The sequence below is a fragment of the Symphalangus syndactylus genome, chromosome 18 (genome assembly GCF_028878055.3).
Source record: "Symphalangus syndactylus isolate Jambi chromosome 18, NHGRI_mSymSyn1-v2.1_pri, whole genome shotgun sequence".
NCBI classification, from domain to species: Eukaryota; Metazoa; Chordata; class Mammalia; order Primates; family Hylobatidae; genus Symphalangus; species Symphalangus syndactylus.
Genome location: NC_072440.2, coordinates 75,088,206 through 75,109,115, shown reverse-complemented (window position 1 = coordinate 75,109,115; position 20,910 = coordinate 75,088,206). Strand labels below are relative to the sequence as shown.

The window sequence follows — 20,910 nt, the reverse complement described above, 5'->3', positions numbered from 1 at the left end:
ACGGGGTTTGAAGAAACAGACAAGCCTCCTATATATCCAAGGACCTCTCAGGATGAACACGCAGACTCAAAAGATCAGTAGCCAGAAAGACTAAGAAATGAGGAATGAGGGATAAAGGTATGTGGTGTCTTCTGCACTCCCACCTGAGCAACAGAGACCCTGTCTCAAAATAAGTAAATAAAAATAAAGCTCTCTTAACAGGAGCATACAGGTCAGGTGCGGTGGCTCATGCCTGTAATCCCAGCACTTTGGGAGGCCAAGTGGGCAGACCACTTTAGGCTGGGAGTTGGAGACCAGCCTAGGCAACATAGTGAGATGCTGCCTCTATGAAAAACACAGAAAGTGGCTGAGCATGGAGCGTGCCTGTATTCCCAGCCACTCAGGAGGCTGAAGTGGGAGGACTGCCTGAGCCTGGCAGGCAGAAGTTGCAATGAGCTGAGATCATGCCACTGTACTACACCCTGGGCAACAGAGCGAGACCCTGTCTCACACACACAACAGTGCATACACACAAAAAAACCCCACCAACAACAAAAAGGTATGTAGCATCTCATCTCACATTAACAGTCCCCAGAACCTATGGGCAAATCCCACTGTAGTATAAAAGACAGAGACAGCCATTTAAAGGAACCCTGCAGGATATTCTCTTGTAACCGAAGAACCCTGTGTCAGCTATATCACTCTGACCTTGTGAACTGAGGACTTTCTAATCATCTTCATTAATCACCATCACCTACCCCACTATGACCATCACCACCAGCAATATCACTGCCAACGCCATCACCGCCATCACCATCACCACCACCAGCATCATCACCGCCATCATCACCACCACCAGTATCACTGCCAACACCATACCACCACCATCATCACCATCGTGATCATCACCATCACCACCATCATCACCACCACCAATACCACTGCCACCACCATCACCACCACTGCCATCATCACCATTACCAATATCACTGCCACCACCATCAATGCCATCACCACCACTGCCATCACCACCACCACTACCACCATCACCTCCACCACAACCACCACCACCATCACTACTACTGCCATCATCACCACCACCACCACCACCATGGCCATCACTACCACCGCCGCCATCATCACCACCACCATCACCAGCATCACCGCCACCACAATCACCACCATCATCAGGCCATCATTGCCACCACAATCACCACAATCATCACTGCTATCACCACCGCCGCCACCACCACCACCACCGTCACCATCATCACCACCACCACCACCACCACCAGGGATAACAACCAAATTGCAGTTCTGTGTGCCAGACTTTATTCTAAGTACCTCATGTGTATTATCTCCTCTCATTCTCTAAGTATTTTTATCATTTCCTTTCTCAGATGTGAAACTCAGGCACGGAAGGGTTAAATACAGTGTCCAGTATCACACAGCTGGTAAGCTCTGGAGCTGAATTCAAACTCAGGCAATGTGGTTCAAGTCTGCATTTTACCACTGAGCTGTCCAGCCTTGGAAACAAATTTTGTTTCAATTACTTTTACTTACAAAAAAAAAAAAAAGCCTGTATTTTGTTAAAGAGCCATACCAAATAGATAAATTCATAGATACACACATAAATAGATCAGATGTACCTGCCCAAGAATAAACCTCCGCCATCAGCTGTTCTGTAATGAAGAATTTAAATTTTTCTTTTTTTTCTTTTTTGGAAATGAGGTCTTGCTCCGTTGCCCAGGCTGAAGTGTGGTGGTAAGATCACAGCTTCCTGTGCCTTGAACTTTTGGGCTCAAACAGTCCTCCCACCTCTGCCTCCCAAACACTGTACTACAGGTGTGTACCACCATGCCCAGCAGAAGAATTTAAATTTAATTCAAGCCATAATCTGGCAACTGACTAAACAACTTTGGGAAAACTTACTACCCTTTTGGGTCTCAATTTCCTATCTCCACCACAATTCGATTGGATAAAATAAGAAGTACAAAATAGGTTTCCCCACCCACAGTTTGGCCCATAGATGGCTTGTCATTATTGCTGTTGTTTTAGGCATACTTTTTATTTAAAAAAAAAAATTAGATTAGCTCCAAACATTTAAAATTTGATTTCCGGCTTTTTATTTATTTATTTTTTTTTTGACAGTCTTGCTTTCTCACCCAGACTGGAATGCAGTGGCGTGATCTCAGCTCACTTGCAATCTCCGCTTCCCAGTTTCAAGCAATCTCAGCTCACTGCAATCTCTGCTTCCCGGGTTCAAGTGATTCTCCTGCCTCAACCTCCTAAGTAGCTGGGACTACAGTCACTTGCCACCCCGCTCGGCTAATTTTTTCGAATTTTCAGTAGAGACAAGGTTTTACCATATTGGCCAGTCTGGTCTCGAAGTCCTAAACCTCAGGTGGTTTGCCAACCTCCGCCTCCCAAAGTGTTGGAATTACAGGTGTGAGCCACCGCGCCCGGTCTCTGGCATAACTTTAAAAAACAGAAAATCTTCTGGGTGCAGTTGCTCATGCCTGTCATCCCAGCACTTTGGGAGGCCGAGGCAGGAGGATCACAAGGTCAGGAGATCGGATCGAGACCATCCTGGCCAACATGGTAAAACCTCATCTCTACTAAAATACAAAAAATTAGCCAGGCACAGTGGTGCATGCCTGCAGTCCCAGCTACTCAGGAGGCTGAGGCAGGGGAATCACTTGAACCCGGGAGGCGGAGGTTACAGTGAGCTGATATCGTGCCACTGCACCCCAGCCTGGCAACAGAGCAAGACTGTGTCTCAAAAAAAAAAAACAGAAAATCTGGTGGTGCTGGGCCTGCTACATGACCATCGGTAGGAGCTGGGAGGGGCCGGTCTTTAGATCAGGCCCAGTTGTCCAGTTGGCTGTGGTCCCCAAAAAGCCCACTTCTCCCCCAGCCTTCCCATCCTACCGGCCTATGCGTCCTCCAAATAGCTCTGATTCCAACAGCCCTCCTATGATCATGTGAGACCCTCATGGAATGTCAAGGAACCCAGACCCCTACAGCTCCACACAGCTTTAAAGCCATGTCAAAAAAAAAAAAATGTTAAAAATGAGAAATGAGGGAAATAAGATCACTTCACTTCAAAAAAAAATGTGTCAATCTGATCAAAACATACATGTTCCAATAACTAAAGAGATCTAGTTATTAGGTTGGGCGCGGTGGCTCATGCCTGTAATCCTAGCACTTTGGGAGGCCTAGGCAAGCAGTCAGGAGTCTGAGATAAGCCTGGCCAACATGGCGAAACTCCCATCTCTACTAAAAACACAAAAACTAGCCCGGCATGCTAGTGCACATCTGTAATCCCAGCTACTCGGGAGGCTCAGGCAGGAGAATCACCTGAACCCGGGAGGCAGAGGTTGCAGGGAGCCGAGATTGCACCACTGCACTCCAGCCTAGGCAACACAGTGAGTCTCCATCTCAAAAAAAAAAAAAAAAAGTAAACCTTACAAGGCCAACACATACAAAGAGATTTAGCTAGGAAACATCAAGACGCAAACCCTAAAAAGGACAAAGTTCACGTCTTTTTGGCCTGGCACATTGGGAATACAGCCTTGTAAAGAAGAAGTTGATCGTTGAGAAGGCATGACATCTCAAAGACTGATTATTTTAATGGATTTCATACTACTGTTAATTCCTAAGGTGATGGCTAAAAAAAGGATTAAACTGTTGGTGGTCATTACATACAGAACAGCTTCTGAGCAGTTGCCAGTAAAAGCTCATTCCAAAGGAATGTGCCCTGCTAGAAAGAAAACAATACCAAGACTTGACATAGGCAGTTATGTACACAAGAGACATAGTTCCAATGTTAAACATTGAATTGACCTGATCCTAGCCCCAAATTATTCCTTGCCAGGACTATTGCAATTGCTTCCTAAGTCTTCCCTGCCTCCAGCCTCTCCTTGTCCCACTGAGTCCTCCCCGCTACAGTCAGTGCTCCCCACCACAGCCAGTCCTCCCCACCATAGCCAGAGAATTATCTATGTACACATCCATATGTATACCCATGGATATATTTATCACCCAACCATGAACCCATCCATCCATCCATCCACCCACCCACTCACTCACCAACTCATCCATCCACCCCCCAACCACTTCATCCATTCAGCTACCCACCTACCAATTCATCCACCCATCCACCAGCCCACCAATTCATTCATCCATCCACCTACTCATCCACCAATTCATCCATCCACCCTACCCACCTACCAATTCATTCACCCATCAATCCATCCATCCACCCACCCGCCAGTTCATCCATGCATCCACCCACCCACCAATTCATTCATCCATCCACCTACCCATCCAATTCACCCATCCACCCTACCCACCTACCAATTCATTCACCCACCCATCCATCCATCCACCTACCCACCAGTTCATCCATCCATCCACCCACCCACCAATTAATTTATCCATCCACCTACCCATCTACCAATTCACCCATCCACCCTACCCACCTACCAATTCATTCACCCATCAATCCATCCATCCACCCACCTACCAATTCATCCACCCATCCACCAACCCACCAATTCATTCATCCATCCACCTACCCATCCACCAATTCATCCATCCACCCTACCCACCTACCAATTCATTCACCCATCAATCCATCCATCCACCCACCTACCAATTCATCCACCCATCCACCAACCCACCAATTCATTCATCCATCCACCTACCCACCAATTCATTCATCCATCCACCTACCCATCCACCAATTCACCCATCCACCCTACCCACCTACCAATTCATTCACCCATCAATCCATCCATCCACCCACCTACCAATTCATCCACCCATCCACCAACCCACCAATTCATTCATCCATCCACCTACCCACCAATTCATTCATCCCTCCACCTACCCATCCACCAATTCATCCATCCACCCTAGCCACCTACCAATTCATTCACCCATCAATCCATCTACCCACCCAACCATCCATCCATGCATCCACCCATGTCTCCCTCTTTGTAATTATTTTTAATAGGTAATATAGTTGTGTGCTTAAAACTCTTCCAAATTACTCAAAAAGGTATACAGTGAAAAATGTCTTTCTCCCCAAACTAACAGCCCCCCAATCCCATCCTACAGGAAAGCTACCAATGCTAACATCCTACGTTCTTCCAGATATATTCCAAATACGACGTATTTTGTTGCCGCAAAAGCCACCACGATACTCTATTCTATACCTTGCTTTTTTTTACTTAGCTAATATTAAAAACTGAACTTTTTTTTTTTTTTTTTTTTTGAGACAAGGTCTCTTTTGCCCAGGCTGGAACGCAGTGGCGCAATCATAGCTCACTGCAGCCTCAACCTCTCAGGCTCCAGCAATCCTCCCACCTCAGCCTCCTGAGTAGCTAGGACCACAGGCGCACACCACCATGCCCAGCTAATTTTGTATTTTTAGTAGAAATGAGGTTTTGCCACGTTGCCCAGGCTGGTCTCAAAGTCCTGAGCTCAAGCAATCCACTCGCCTTGGCCTCCCAAAGTGCCGGGATCACAGGTGTGAACCACCGCACACAGCCTTTGGAAACTGATCTTTATCAGTAACGTAGATGTGTTTTATTCTTGATACTCCTTTTGAACACAGAGGTAAAAGGGACAAGTCTTCTCATTCCATTCCCTAAGCCCTTCCCCTCAGTTCCTCTCTCTAGAGGCAATGATCATGGGTTTCTTATGTCTTCTTTCAGAAAATATTTTATACAAAAATAACAAAAGTAAATATGTATCTTCTGTTATCAAATGGAAGGAAGCATACATTACATAATGTTCTGTACTTTGCTTTTTTCTCTTAATCACAGATTTTAAAGATCATCCCGCATTATACATGAACACTTTCCTCACTCTTTGTTATGGCTGCTTTGTGTTCTATTGTAGGGACGAACTTGACTTCCATCGGTCTCCTGGGGACTTGGCATTGGTGTTGCTCTTACAAACAATGCAGCATTGAATAAACAGCTTGGTAGGAGCCTGATTTCACACTCAAGCGAGAGTGTTGATAAGATCACTTTCTCGGCCAGGTGTGGTGGCTCCCATCTGTAACTCCAGCACTTTGGGAGGCCCAGGTGGGAGGATCCCATGAGCCCAGGAGTTTGACACCACCCTGGGCAACATAATGAGACTCTGTCTCACATATATATAAATTTTCAAAAAAGGAACCTGCCAGGTCAAAGGGTGCCTACAGCAACATTTAGACAGACACTGCCCTCCAAATGGGGAACATCAATTCATAGTCCAGCTGATAAGGTACAAAGGCAATTACTTCACAAAGCACAGCAGATAACAAGTTTCTGACCTCTGCCAATCTGAGGTGAAAAATATCTCTCTGTAGTTTAAGTTCCTTTTCTCTTTATCATGAGTAAAACTGAGGGTCTTTCCATATGGATTTAAAAGCAATCACGTTTTCCTGCTCAGAGGAAGATTCACAGACTTAGATATTTGCATTAATAAATAGGGCAGATCTAATGGCCTTCTCTCTTCTGCTGGCAAACAACTTCCCATGGCTCCCTATTGCTTTTAAGAACCAACCCTGGCTGGGCGCGGTGGCTCACACTTGTAATCCCAGCACTTTGGGAGGCCGAGGCGAGTGGATCACGAGGTCAGCAGATCGAGACCACGGTGAAACCCCATCTCTACTAAAAATACAAAAAATTAGCCGGGCGTGGTGGCGGTCGCCTGTAGTCCCAGCTACTCGGAGAGGCTGAGGCAGGAGAAGGGCGTGCACCCGGGAGGCGCAGCTTGCAGTGAGCCGAGATCGCGCCACTGCACTCCAGCCTGGGCGACAAAGCGAGACTCCATCTCAAAAAACAAACAAACAAAAAAAGAACCAACCCTTGCAGTGACCCATGAGGCCTTCCTTCTACATTCAAGTCCTATCTACTTCTCCTACAATTTCTCCCACCCTGTTCCCCAGATGTGCCAACTCAGGCATTTACTTAAAGAAGTATACCAAGCTTGTTGTCAGATAATGTTCCAGACAGTGTTCCAGGCACTGGAGATTCAGGAAGGCTGTGGTTCCTGCCTTCAAGGCATTCCCCAGCTGCTGGTCAAAAAAATGGTTTCTTCAGTCACCTCTTGCTAGATCCTCTCTCTGCAATGTCTTTCTGTCCTAATAAACTCCTATTCATCCTTCAAAATCCAACTCAGGTACCTCATTTAAAAAGCTTCCTCCACACTCCCCAAACAACCTGCCCCCAACCTTTGCAATGATCTTCTTCCTTGTCCACCATCAACTTCCTCCTTTGTTTTGGTTTTGTTATTGTTGTTTTGGTTATTAAGTAATAATCTGGCTGGGCACAGTAGTTTGCACTTGTAATCTCAGCACTTTGGGAGGCCAAGGCAGGAGGATCACTTGAGCCCAGGAGTTCAACACCAGCCTGGGAAACATAATGATACCCTGTCTCTTTTTTAATAAAATAATTTAAAATTATTTTGAAAAATTTTAACAATTAAATAACAATCCATCCAGGTAGAGCTATGACCACTCACTTCCTAATCGAGCAGATGTAAATTCAAATTCAGGCCTTGACCCCATGTGAACTTGGGCAAGTCACTTAATTTCTCCAAGCTTCAGTCTCCTGATCAGTAAAAAGAGTCAGAAAAGCTGGGCACGGTGGCTCACGCCTGTAATCCCGGCACTTTCGGAGGCCGACGCGGGTGGATCGCTTGAGCCCAGGAGTTCAAAACCGGCCTGGACAATATGGCGACGCCCGTCGCTACTAAAAACGCAAAAATTAGCCAGGCATGGTGACACTCGCCTATAATCCCAGCTACTCAGTGGGCTGAAGCAGGAGATCACGTGAGCCTTGGAAGGTAGACACTGCAGTGAGATACAATCACACCACTGCACTCCAACCTGGGCAACAGAGTGAGAACCTGTTTCAAAAAAAAAGGAAGGCCAGGCGCGGTGGCTCACGCCTGTAATCCCAACACTTTGGGAGGCCGAGGCAGGCCGATCACGAGATCAGGAGTTCAAGACCATCCTGGCCAATATGGTGAAACCCCGTCTGTACTAAAAATTCAAAAATTAAACAGGCATGGTGGCATGCACCTGTAGTCCCAGCTACTTGGGAGGCTGAGGCAGAAGAATCACTTGAACCTGGGAAGTGGAGGTTGCAGTGAGCCCAGATCGTACCACTGCACTCCAGCCTGGCGACAAAGCGAGACTCAGGCTCAAAGAAAGAAAGAAAGAAAGAAAGAAAAAGCCTGGGAACAGAGGCTCACACATTTAATCCCAGCAATTTGGGAGACTGAAATGGGAGGACTGCTGGAGCCCAGGAATTCTAGACCAGCCTGGGCAACACAGTGAGACCCCATTTCTTTTTCTTTTTTTTTTTTTTTTTTGAGACTGAGTTTCGCTCTTGTTGCCCAGGCTGGAGTGCAATGGAGAGATCTCAGCTCACCGCAACCTCTGCGTCCAGGGTTCAAACGATTCTCCTGCCTCAGCTTCCCGAGTAGCTGGGACTACAGGCACCTGCCACCACGCCTGGCTAATCTTGTATTTTTAGTAGAGATGGGGTTTCTCCATGTTGGTCAGGCTGTCCTGGAATCTCCCAACCTCAGGTGATCCGCCTACCTCAGCCTCCCAAAGTGCTGGGATTACAGGCATGAGCGATCGCACCGAGCGAGACCCCATTTCTTTAAAAAAAAATTTTTGGCCGGGCGCTGAGGCTCACGCCTGTAATCCCAGCACTTTGGGAGGCCAAGGCATGCAGATCATGAGGTCAGGAGATCGAGACCATCCTGGCTAACATGGTGAAAACCTATCTCTACTAAAAATATTTAAAAAAATATTAGCCGGGTGTGGTGGCAGACGCCTGTAGTCCCAGCTGCTCAGGAGGTTGAGGCAGGAGAATGGCATGAACCCGGAAGGCGGGGCTTGCAGTGAGCCGAGATCGTGCCACTGCACTCCAGCCTGGGAGACAGAGCGAGACTCCGTCTCAAAAAAAAAAAAATTTTTTTTAATTTGTTTAAAAGTCAGGAAAACACATCATTTGGAAGAGTTCTGGAGAGGATTCAACAGGACAATGTGTGACAAGTGCTGATACAGTCTAGAGACAATAAACAGTAGTAGCAGATACTAATAGTTAATAATAATCACCACTGCCACCACCACTGTATTGCCCAGAAATAAGAAGCTTAAAGGACAAAGAAACGTTGCCCTTTCAAGCAAGAAAGTAAGCTACAGAAGAAACCAGAGAGCATTTAAGGACACCGGAACTCCAGGGAAGGAGAGGTCAGGAAACGCTGAGCAAAGGAAGGTGTTTCCTCTGCAGAAAGCAAATTGAAGAGCACACGCTAGCTTCCTGCTCAGAGCCAGATGGCCAGCCCAGACCCAAAGGGCGGCTGTGGGAGGCAGCGGAAGGAAGGGAAGGAAGGCATGACAAGAGGAAATCTGAGTCTGACCATGAACTTTGACTGTTGCAGAAAGCAGCCAACACGGGTCACCCCGGCCATCCACCCCCACATCACCTCCGTCACGGCCCCTACAGCAGCCAACAGCACAGGTCACAAAGCTAAGATCATCTGGGGACCGGGCACAGTGGCTCACGCCTGTAAACCCAGCACTTTGGGAAGCTGAGGCGGGAGGATTGCTTGAGCTCAGGAGTTCAAGAAAAGCCTGGGCAACACAGTAAGACCCTGTCTTCACACACAAAAAATTTTTTTTCAGTGTTTAAGTATTTTATTAAATCAGATAAGGAATCTCCACATTGTTGCACATAACAGCTTTTATACAATGCTAAGGACATATCATTTGTTTACAAAGAAAGTCTAAAATTTCAAGAACATTCAAAGAGCTAACACAGTAAAGGTCATGCAAGTTCTAGAACAGTGAATCATGACAGAACTCATTCATTTTATCCTTTACCTCCAAACGGCCCATCTCCTTAACGAGAAGACATCTCAAGACCATTTAAAAATTATCCAGGCATGGTAGTGCAGGCCTGTAGTCCCACCTACTCAGAAGGCTGAAGTGGGAGGATCTTTTGAGCCTAGGGGGTTGAGGCTGCAGTGAGCTTTGATCGTCCCACTGCATTCCAGCCTGGGTGACAGAGTAAGAGACTGTCTCAAAGAAAAAAAAAAAGTATCAGGGCCGGGCGCAGAGGGTCACACCTGAAATCCCAGCACTTTGAGAGGCTGAGGAGGGCAGATCACTTGAGGCCAGGAGTTCAAGACCAGCCTGGCCAACATAGTGAAACTCCATCTCTACTAAAAAATACAAAAAAATTAGCCGGCCATGGTGGCAAATGTCTGTAATCCCAGCTAGTCGGGAGGCTGAGGCCAAGAATTGCTTGAACCCAGGAGGTGGAGGTTGCAGTGAGCCGAGATCAGGTCATTGTCCTCCAGCCTGGGTGAAAGAGCAAGACTCTGTCTTCAAAAAAAAAAAAAAAAAAAAGTATCGAGGCCTCCTGGGTGTTCCTTACAGGCAGGGACCCTAATGTGTCCTTCTTTACTTTAACAACTCCAGGAGGTAAGAACTGTGACTCTCACTACTGGATGCTTCTGGGAAAAACGGTGAATACTGGGCAATACCTAAAGGCTCAAGGAAGGGACGATTCCCTGGGAGTCTGCAGGCCACTTGCTGTTCCCAACTCAAAGAATCACAGCTACCCGAGGCTGCTTCCTCATCTAGGGAAATCCAGTCAGGCCCACCACCCTCTGAGCAGAATCAGAACGACACAACTGTCCAGACACGCAATTCAGCCACAAGAGATGAGTCCTGTGGTCACCGGTCACTGCACTGGCCCAGGCCCTGCCCTTTGGGGAACCTTGCCCACAGAAATCTTTACAGAGAAAGGGCATGTCGGCCGGGCGCAGTGGCTCACGCCTATAATCACAGCACTTTCGGAGGCCAAGGCAGGTGGATCACGAGGCCAGGAGATCAAGACCATCCTGGCTAACATGGTGAAACCTCGTCTCTACTAAACATACAAAAAAATTCGCCGGGCGTGGTGGCACAGGCCTGAGTCCCAGCTACTTGGGAGGCTGAGGCAGGAGAATGGCATGAACCCGGGAGGCGGAGCTTGCAGTGAGCCGAGATCGCACCACTGCACTCCAGCCTCAGGGACAGAGAAAGACTCTGTCTCAAAAAAAAAAAAAAAGATCACTCACATTAGGGCTGGACACCATGCCTCACGCCTGTAATCCCAGCACTTTGGGAGGCCGAGACGGGCAGATCCCTTGAGGTGGGGAGTTTGAGACCAGCCTGGCCAACTTGGTGAAACCCCACCTCAACTGAAAATAATACAAAAATTAGCTGGGTGTGGTGGTGCGTGCCTGTAGTCCCAGCCACTTGGGAGGCCGAGGCATGAGAATCGCTTGAACACAGTGGGCAGAGGTTGTAGTGAGCCAAGATCACACCACCACACTCTAACCTGGGTGACACAGCGAGACTCTGATTCAAAAAATAAATAAATACCACTTACATTAGATATACCCAAGGGGTGGTCTACAGAGAGTTGGAAGCAGTGGTTATTGCAACAGGGGCACGGAAGTCATCTGGCTGTGCCAGGATGCCCAGGGGATACTCGGGGTGGGTGGCATAGTGGTGCTGGGGACTCACCGCACAGGAAGCTCTGATTGACGCACTGCCAGGAGTAGCGCTCTGTCTTGGGGCTGCAGCCAGCCTCCTCAGCTCGAGTGTAACAACAGTCGTGGCGATGCCAGCACCTGCAGATGTCACATGGGCAAGACATCAGGTGGGTGAAGCTCTCTCCTGGCCCTCTTCTCTTGCCAGGACCATGGGTGACTGAAGACCCCCAGGGAGGCACAACATCCTCTTATCTAAGTTTTTTTTTTTTTTTTTTTTTTTTTTTTTTAAGAGACAGAGTCTTTCTCTGCCACCCAGGCTGGAGTGCAGTGGCACAATCATAGCTCACGGCAGCCTTGAACTCCTGGGCTCAAGCGATCCTCCCACCTCAGTGTCCCAAATAGCTGAGACTACAGGCACATGCCAGCCTGCCCGGCTGGATTTTTAATTTGTATTTCCTTTGAGACAGCGTATCTCTCTGTCGCTCAGCTGGAGTGCAATGGCTCAATCAGCTCACTTTAGTCTTGAACTCTCGGGCTCAAATGATACTGCCACCTCAACCTCCCAAGTATGCTACTACAGGAACACAAACTCCTTTTTTAAATTTTTTGTGGATATGGGGTCTCACTATGTTGCCTAGGCTGGGTCTCGAACTCCCAGGCTCAAGCAGTCCTCCCACCTCAGCCTCCCCAAATGCTAGGATTACAGGTGGGAGCTACTGTACGCCTGACCTTATCTAAGCTGTTTCCCTAAAAATGCCCGTCTTGGGTAATGATTCCATTGGCCCCACCATGCCCTGTCCTGCCTCCCTGGCTGTGCCCAAGCTTGGTCCCTGCCTGCCTGCCTCACTCTCTGGGTCTCGAGCTCCTGTGACACGACTCCTCTCTCTTCCTGGAGTGATCCAAGCCCTGCCACTTCCTGACTTTGCCCACACTGTACCCTCTGCCTGGGTAGGGCAACTTCACGTCTGCCCTTTGTCCCTTAGGTCTCAGACCAGGCACAAGCCCCTGCCTCCAGAGGTCATCCAGGCCTCACCAGGCTACACCCTCTCGTAAAATCGGATTCCCTCCCTTCAGGGTAGGTTTATAATGAAACCCTCCTTAGAGGGCAGGTGCGGTGGCACCCATCTGTAATCCCACCACTTTGGGAGGCTGAGTTGGGAGAATCACTTGAGGCCAGGGGGTCGAGACCGGCCTGGGCAACATAAGGAGACTCTTGTCTCTCTTGTCCCTATAACAAATTTAAAAACTAGCTCACCAGGCCAGGCTCAGTGGCTCATGCCTGTAATCCCAACACTTTGAGAGGCCAAGGCAGGTGGATCACGAGGTCAGGAGTTCGAGACCAGCCTGGCCAACACGGCGAAACCCTGTCTCTACTAAAAAGACAAAATTAGCCAGGTGTGGTGGTGCATGCCTGTAATCCCAGCTACTCGGGAGGCTGAGGCAGGAGAATCACTTGAACCCAGGAGGTGGAGGTTGCAGTGAGCCAAGATCACGCTATTGCACTCCAGCCTGAGCAACAGAGCAAGACTCTGTCTCCAGAAAATAAAAACACACAAAAAATTATCTCGCCATGATGGCACATGCCTATAGTCCTAGCTAATTGGGAGGCTGAGGTGGGAGGATTCCCTTCAGCCCAAGAATTTCAGGCTGCAGTGAGCCACTATGATTGTGCCACTACACTCTAACCTGGGCAAAAGCGAGACCCCAGGCTAGAGTGCAATGGCATGGTTTCGGGTCACTGCAACCTCCGCCTCCCAGGTTCAAGCGATTCTCCTGCCTCAGCTTCCTGAGTAGCTGGGACTACAGGCGCCTGCCACCACACCCAGCTAATTTTTGTATTTTTAGTAGAGACAGGGTTTCACCATGTTGGCCAGGATGGTCTCGAACTCCTGACCTCATGATCTGCCTGCCTCAGCCTCCCAAAGTACTGGGATTACAGGCGTGAGCCACCGCACCGGGACACGTTACTTAATATTTCTGTGCCTTGGTTTCTTCATCTGTGAAATGGGATTGTTGTGAGAACGCAAAGGGATTCCCAGGGCAGCTCCTAGTGCATAGTCTGGCTGCGTGCGTGTGTGCGTGCGTGTTTAATACAGAGACAGGGTCTCACTACGTTGCCCAGGCTGGTTTCAAACTCCTGGGCTCCAGTGATCCTCCTGCTTCGACCCAAAGTGGTGAGATTACAGGTGTGAGTCACCACACCTAGTCACTTTATATTATTATTATTTTTTTCTTTTGAGACAGGGTCTCGCACTGTCGCCCAGGTTGGAGTGCAGTGGTGCAATCTCAACTCACTGCAAACCCTGCCTCCCGGGTTCAAGCAATTCTCCTGCCTCGGTCTCCCAAGTAGCTGGGATTACAGATGCCTGCTACCACACACAGCTAATTTTCGCATTTTTAGTAGAGATGGAGTTTCAACATATTGGCCAGGCTGGTCTTGAACTCCTGACCTCAAGTGATCTGCCCGCCTCGGCCTCCCAAAGTGCTGGGATTACAGGAGTGAGCCACCGCTCCTGGCCAATTTTTTAAGGCAACGTAATCAGCCCACGGCCAGGGTAAGGGGCAGCTGGTACCAAGATCTGGCCTCATTGGCCATGTTATCCAAGAGGCCTCTGCCTCCCTGCAAAGTAGTGCTGCACACTGGGATCTCCTGGGACCAAACCCCAGCTTCGGTTTTGGGTACTTCCTCATAAGCCTTGACTACCCCACAGTGTGAGGGATTTTGTAGCCTGGTCCCAGGCATGCACTCACCAGTCAATGGCATCGCGGGGCTGGCCATGGCCTCCCAAGCCACAAAAGCAACCATATTTCATACAGGCGATGGGGGTTCGGGGACCAACACAACCCACAGTTCCTGCCAGTTCCAGGATCCCACGCCAGTGCACATGTAATGTCCTGGAGGCTAGGGGGTAAACAAAGTTGACAGGCTGCAGGTCAGGGCTTCCCAGACCCCTGAGAAGGGCATTAGCCTGAGAAGAGCCTAGGTGTTACAGCCTAGCTGTCAAGGTTTGAATCCTACTTCCTAGCTGTGTGACCTTGGACAAATTCCTAACCTCTCTGGGCCTTGGTTTCCTCATCTGTGAAATGGGAGACAAGCTGACTTCAACTCATATGAATGAAATGAGATAATGAGTATAAAGCCCCTGGTGCATGAAAAGGCTATTATAATCCGGCTGGGCTCAGTGGCTCACACCTGTAATCCCAACATTTTGGGAGGCCCAGGCGGGCAGGTCACCTTAGGTCAGGAGTTCAAGATCAGCCTGGCCAACATGGTGAAACACCGTCTGTAGTAAAAATACAAAAATTAGCCGAGCATAGTAGTGCACGCCTGTAACCCCAGCTACTAGGGAGGCTGAGGAAGGAGAGTCACTTGAACCTGAGAGGCGAAGATTGCAGTGAGCCAAGATTTTGCCACTGCATTCCAATCTGGGCGACAGAGCAAGACTCAAAAAAAGAAAAAAAAAAAAACCGGCTAACTATTATAATCAGGGTCCTCAAGGTAGCCAAGAAGGGAAAAGAGTCATTCAAGAAACGTTTGTCCAGTTCCCTGTGTTGGGCACTGGGCATCACGGATGAGCCTACAGGTGTCTGTCACCAAGGTGGGCTCCTCTGTGGCAGCTCCCGGGCCCTGGCACTGCCCTGTGCTCATGACTTTTCCTCCAGACTCAGGCTCAGGGCCCTTGGTATCTCCTCTTATTTTCACTGCCAGACAGGAAGGCCCCTTGGCCTGAGCCCAGCCATTTTTCTAGATCCTGCCACAGCTTGGACATGTAATGGTGCCCAATGCATGTGACTGGAACCCCTGCATTGGACATGTAGGAAAGGAGGCCAGCTGGGAAAGGTAACCCCACATTCCCACAGCCAGCAGGAACTCAAGCAGAGGCTTCAACCCAGGCTTCTGACTTGCAGACCAGTGCTCTTTCCTCCTTACGCAGTAACAACAGGGGAAGGTGGCCTTCGGGGTTGCCAGAGCCGAGTGGTACCAGCAATAGAGTGGAAACACACACACAGGCTTGCCTGCTTCCTGGGTTAGGGTTAGGGTTTATACAGCTCTGGGAGGTTGATGCATTGTGTTTGATCATACCCCTCTTTTTTTTTTTGAGACAGAGTCTCATTCCTGTTGCCCAGGCTGGAGCACAGTGGTGTAATCTTGCTCACAGCAACCTCTGCCTCCCAGGTTCAAGCAATTCTCCAGCCTTAGCCTCCCTAGTAGCTGGGATCACAGGCGTGCGCCACCACACCCAGCTGATTTTTGTATTTTTAGTACAAACGGGGTTTCACCATCTAGGCCAGGCCGGTCTCAAACTCCTGACCTCATATGATCCACCTTCTTTGGCCTCCCAAAGTGCTGGGATTATAGGCGTGAGCCACTGCGCTCATCCTGATCATCTTGTCTTTTTTTTTTTTAGAGACAGGGTCTCACTCTGTCACCCACACTGGAGTGCAGTGGCACAATCATAGCTCACTGCAGCCTCCAAATCCTGGCCTCAAGCGATCCTCCTGCCTCAGCCTCCAGACATACGGGCATGCACCACCATGCCCAGCTAATTTTTAAATTTTTAGTAGATCTGGGGTCTCACTATGTTGCCCAGGCTGGTCACAAACTCCTGGCCTCAAGTGATTCTCCTGCCTTGGCCTCCCAATGTGCTGGGATTCCAGGCATGAGCCGCCATGCCCAGTCTCATTTCTGTTTTATCTAGAACATGTTTTAATCACACTAACTTTTTTGAGAAGTCCAAGCCAAATTTAAATTCCATTTTTTCTTTTTATCAGTGGAAAAGTAGCATATTTATGTTGCAGGACAAAGATGAATCAAATAGGAAGAAAATGTAAAACACATTTGGGGCCGGGCACAGTGGCTCATGCCTGTAATCCCAGCACTTTGGGAGGCCAAGGTGGGCAGATCATCTGAAGTCAGGAGTTCCAGACTAGCCTGACCAACATGGATAAACTCTGTTTCTACTAAAAATACAAAATTAGTCACGCATGGTGGCACATGCCTGCAATCCCAGCTACTTGGGAGGGTGAGGCAGCAGAATCGCTTGAACCCGGGAGGCAGAGGTTGCAGTGAGCCGAGATCATGCTATTGCACTCCAGCCTGGGCAACAAGAGTGAAACTCCGTCTCAAAAAAAAAAAAAAACACACACACACGAAAATAAAACCGCATTTAGAGTTGAAAGCTTCGTCTTCCTCTCTGGATGGTGAGTCCTCACTCTCCCAGCAGCCCACACCTCTGCCTCAAACCTCCATGGCTCCCACGAGTCTGGATAAAGCTAAGGAGTCTCACTGCACCCCAAGTCCTGGGGATAGTCAGCTCCTCTCACCCTGCCCTCATCCTCTCACACAAGAGTCATTTACTGTCCCTCCAGTTATACCCAGTCACGCAGACACTCTGCTGCTCAAATGCCCTCACCCCATCCTCACCCTGCTCCCAGGCCACCTCTCTCCAGAATCCACCTTGCCTGCCAGGTGGCCATAGGGACCCTCGCCATACTGTCTGCTTGTGGCAGTGCCCTCCGGCCTGGGGGGTCTTCCAGAGCAGATCTCTGGCCAAGCGCAGTGGCTCATGCCTGTAATCTCAGCACTTTTGGAGGCCAAGGCAGATGGATCACCTGAGGTCAGGAGTTCGAGACCAGCCTTGCTAACATGGTGAAACCCCGTCTCTACTAAAAATACAAAAATTAGCCAGGTGTGGTGGTGGTGCGCGCCTGTAGTCCCAGCTACTCAAGAGGCTGAGGCACAAGAATCTCTTGGACCCGAGAGGTGGAGGTTGCAGTGAGCCGAAATCGTGCCACTGCACTCCAGCCTGGGCAACAGTGAGACTCTGTCTCCAAAAAAAAAAAAAAAAAAGAGCTGAGCTCTCATATAAGGTGCCCTGGCACACCGTGAGCTTCCAGAAATGGTCCCTTGACCTCTAAATCCATCAAGACCCAGGGAACACGCCCTCTCTGAGCACCCTGACAATGTCCCAGTCCCAACATGGTACCCTGAATCTGTCCCGAAAGTTTCCCCTGCCACCCTCCCTGACCACTCTCTGGTATCTCAGAGCCCTAGCAACAGCCCTATAGAGGGAGGGTTCTAGGATGGGGCGGGCATGGAGCACTGTGCTTATAACCAAGCAAAACACTCCTTCTGTGCCAGCATAGGCGGGGCAGGTCACGTTGGGGTCTGTTTGCCCTGTCTGCCCGCCGCAGCCTCCTCGGGGAGGGCCAGGGTTGTCTGTGCATCCTGTGAGCCCCAGGGTCTATGTGCACGTGTGTGTCTGTGCTGCTCTCTGCGCGTGTGTGTGTGTGTGTGTGTGTACACGGCGCATCTGAATTGTCCTGAGTGCTGTCTCGGGTATCCTTGAGCTGGGTGTGCGTGTGTCCCCCTAGCGGTATCTCAGTATTTTTGCCTGTGGGAGCCTCACACTGTGAGCTGCACACCTGAGGGCCAGGTGAGTCTGTGGCTGGTCCTGTGCCTCCGCATCTGTGTGCTGGCGGTGTCTGCATAGTACTCTGTGGCTACATGTGTCTGTGTACCCCAGAAATGGGCAGTCACCCAGGGGACCTCTCTACAGTGACCCCAAAGGATGGATAGTGAGATAGGGACAGTATGCTTTTTTTTTTTTTTTTTCGGTCACAGGGGTTTGTTGTACAGGGGCACAATATATTCTTCTCCCACCCCCAAGCCGGGCCCTTTCTGCCCCTGCTCCTCCCACCCTCTGGTGTCTCACATCTCAGGGACAGGTGGAATGAAGGATAAGTTCGAGGACCCCAGATCAGGACAACCGGGAGGCTTCCCGGGCTGCGGGAGAGGGTCACAGCCGGTTAGGGGAGGGAGCCAGGAGAGGACTCTGCGCCTCTGGGGAAGCGCTGGGCTAGTTCTGGGTCCCTGGGAGGAGTGAGTGGGGGGGCCCTGCAGAGGGCTGGGACCCAGAGTGTGGGTGAGCATTAGAAGAGCGAGCTGGGGGCTCTAGGGCAACTAGGAACTTGGAGAGGGATGGGAGGCAGGGCTGCTGGGTCCCTAGGAAGGGCTGGAGGAATCCCAGAAGGCCTGAGTTCCGGGAAAGCCCCTTTCTCACTCACCCTCACCGGACCCGGGGCCAGGTCCAAGCAGCAGCAGCAGCAGCAGCGACGGCAGCAGCAGAAGCAGCAGCGACGGCAGCAGCAGAAGCATGACTGGCAGGCACACAGGTAGCGGCCCCATCGGAGGGTGGCAGAGGTGGGACGGTGCTGCCAGGCCACCGGAGGCACCAAGCCAGGCGGACACACACCCCCCTGCCACGCCCCGGCCCGGCCCCCGACCTCACCTTCCCTCGGGCCCAGGCAGAGCCAGCTAGGGGCGGGCACCTGGGGCAGTGCAATGGCGTCCTGATTTCTGCATCTTGGTCACTGAAGGGGCTCGAGGGGCCGCGGTGCGCTGGGGACAGAACCGGGAGTCAGGCCCAGGGAAGTCTCCTCAGAATAAGGGAGCAAAAGGGGCTCTTTTGATGTTATTATTCCCCCAGCCCCTCTCCCGCTCACCTGGGCACCCAAAGGGGACAGAAGACGTGGAGGAGGGGTAGTCCTAAATTTACTTTAACATTTTATTTCATTTGGCCAGGAGCGAGGTGGCTCACGCCTGTAATCCCAGCACTTTGGAAGGCCGAGGCTGGCGATCACCTGAGGTCAGGAGTTCGAGACCAGCCTGGCCAACATGGTGAAACCCTGTCTCCACTAAAAATACAAAAAAATTAGCCGGGCATGGTGGTGGGCGCCTGTAATCCCAGCTACTCGGGAGGCTGAGTCAGGAGAATTACTTGAACCCAGGAGGCGGAGGTTGCAGTGAGTCAAGATCGCGCTATTCCACTCTAACCTGAGCGACAAGACCAAGACTCTGTCTGAAAAAAAAAAAAAGAGAGAAGTCTTGATCTGTGATCTTGGGAAAAGCTGTTCACATCAAGGATGCCATCTTCTTCCAGCAAACAACTTCCCTCTTGTGAGATTATGAACCCAAAGTTCAAGGTCCTGAAGTTTTGCTGTAGTGTGGATGCCAAGGACATTCTTTCTCTGATGTTCTCAGAAGATCCAATCTTCAGGTTCTAGATTGTGAACGAATTGACTGTCCCCAGTCAGTGAGCCATAAAAAGCTTTCAGTACCTGGTGAAAATACACTGTACCATAATGATCTACTGTTGTGATGTCAGCCCTCTTGAATGGGAAAGCAACCAGAAAACATGCATTGAAAATGACAATTGACAACTGAAATGTTCAAACGGCCCATGAGGTAGCCAAATGCACCTGAAGCTTTGATTGTCTTCCCAGGAACATGGATCTGACAAATGAAACACTGGTTATGAACTATTTTAGCAATTTATAAGTCAGCATAGAAACACATATTTAATTTAGATCATTTTATCTTTTCCATGATGAGTCATGGAATGCAGAGCCTTTTATTTTTCGTTTTTAGACAGAGTTTCGTTCTTGTTGCCCAGGTTGGAGTGTAATGGTGCTATCTCGGCTCACCGCAACCTCTGCCTCCTGGGTTCAAGCGACTCTCCTGCCTCAGCCTCCCGAGTAGCTGGGATTACAGGCTTGCGCCACCACGCCTGGCTAATTTTTTGTATTTTTAGTAGAGATGGGGTTTCTCCATGTTGGTGAGGCTGATATGGAACTCCGGACCTCAGGCGATTTGCCCGCCTTGGCCTCCCAAAGTGCTGGGATTACAGGTGTGAGCCACCGCACCCAACTGCAGAACCTTTAATAACCAACGCTTTAAGGAGTCGGGAAGGACAAGGTGACCATCTTTTTTTTTTTTTTGAGACAGAGTCTCGCTGTCGCCCAGGCTGGAGTGCAGTGGCTCTATCTCGGCTCACTGCAAGCTCCGCCTCCCGGGTTCACGCCATTCTCCTGCCTCAGCCTCTCCGAGTAGCTGGGACTACAGGCGCCCGCCACCACGCCCGGCTAATTTTTTTTGTATTTTTAGTAGAGACGGGGTTTCACCGTGGTCTCGATCTCCTGACCTCGTGATCCACCCGCCTCGGCCTCCCAAAGTGCTGGGATTACAAGCGTGAGCCACCGCGCCCGGCCAAGGTGACCATCTTGATTCCCCATGAGTCCATGGTTAACATCACACTTACATGTTCTTGAATATCAGTTGTTTCTCCAGTTTACGTGCATAGCACTGATACCTAATGGGTTATCATAGATAATTTGACTTAGTCCTTGGAGTTCATTCAAATTGTATATCCACGCTGGGCGAGCCCACAAAAAATTAGCTGGGCATGGTGGCACAAGCCTGTAATCCCAGCTACTTGGGAGGATATGGGAGAATCCCTTGAACCCAGGAGGAGGAGGTTGCGATGAGGGGGGATTGCTCCACTGCACTCCAGCCTGGGTGACAGA

General features: G+C 49.8%; 2 protein-coding genes across 15 annotated transcripts in view; both read right to left on the bottom strand.

Annotated features, from left to right (window-relative positions):
- LOC129468204 (multidrug resistance-associated protein 1-like) overlaps positions 1–14,328 on the bottom strand; it is a 36,069-nt gene extending 21,741 nt beyond the window's left edge. For all 14 annotated transcript variants that reach the window (XR_010117204.1, XR_010117205.1, XM_063623803.1 and 11 more), the window contains exons 1-2: positions 14,296–14,328; positions 11,576–11,682 (exon numbers count right to left, since the gene is read on the bottom strand). Coding sequence is in view for 12 of the 14 variants with exons in the window: in XM_063623803.1 (XP_063479873.1) it covers positions 11,576–11,682; positions 14,296–14,323 (135 nt within the window). In the remaining 2 variants the exon portion in view is untranslated. The remainder of the gene's footprint in view (positions 1–11,575; positions 11,683–14,295) is intronic.
- Positions 14,329–19,413: 5,085 nt separating this feature from the next.
- Positions 19,414–20,910, bottom strand: part of LOC129467540 (BOS complex subunit NOMO3-like) — a 46,625-nt gene continuing 45,128 nt past the window's right edge. Inside the window, 1 exon segment of the mRNA XM_063622378.1 lies at positions 19,414–19,840. Coding sequence (XP_063478448.1) covers positions 19,709–19,840 — 132 coding nt within the window. The 3' untranslated portion in view covers positions 19,414–19,708.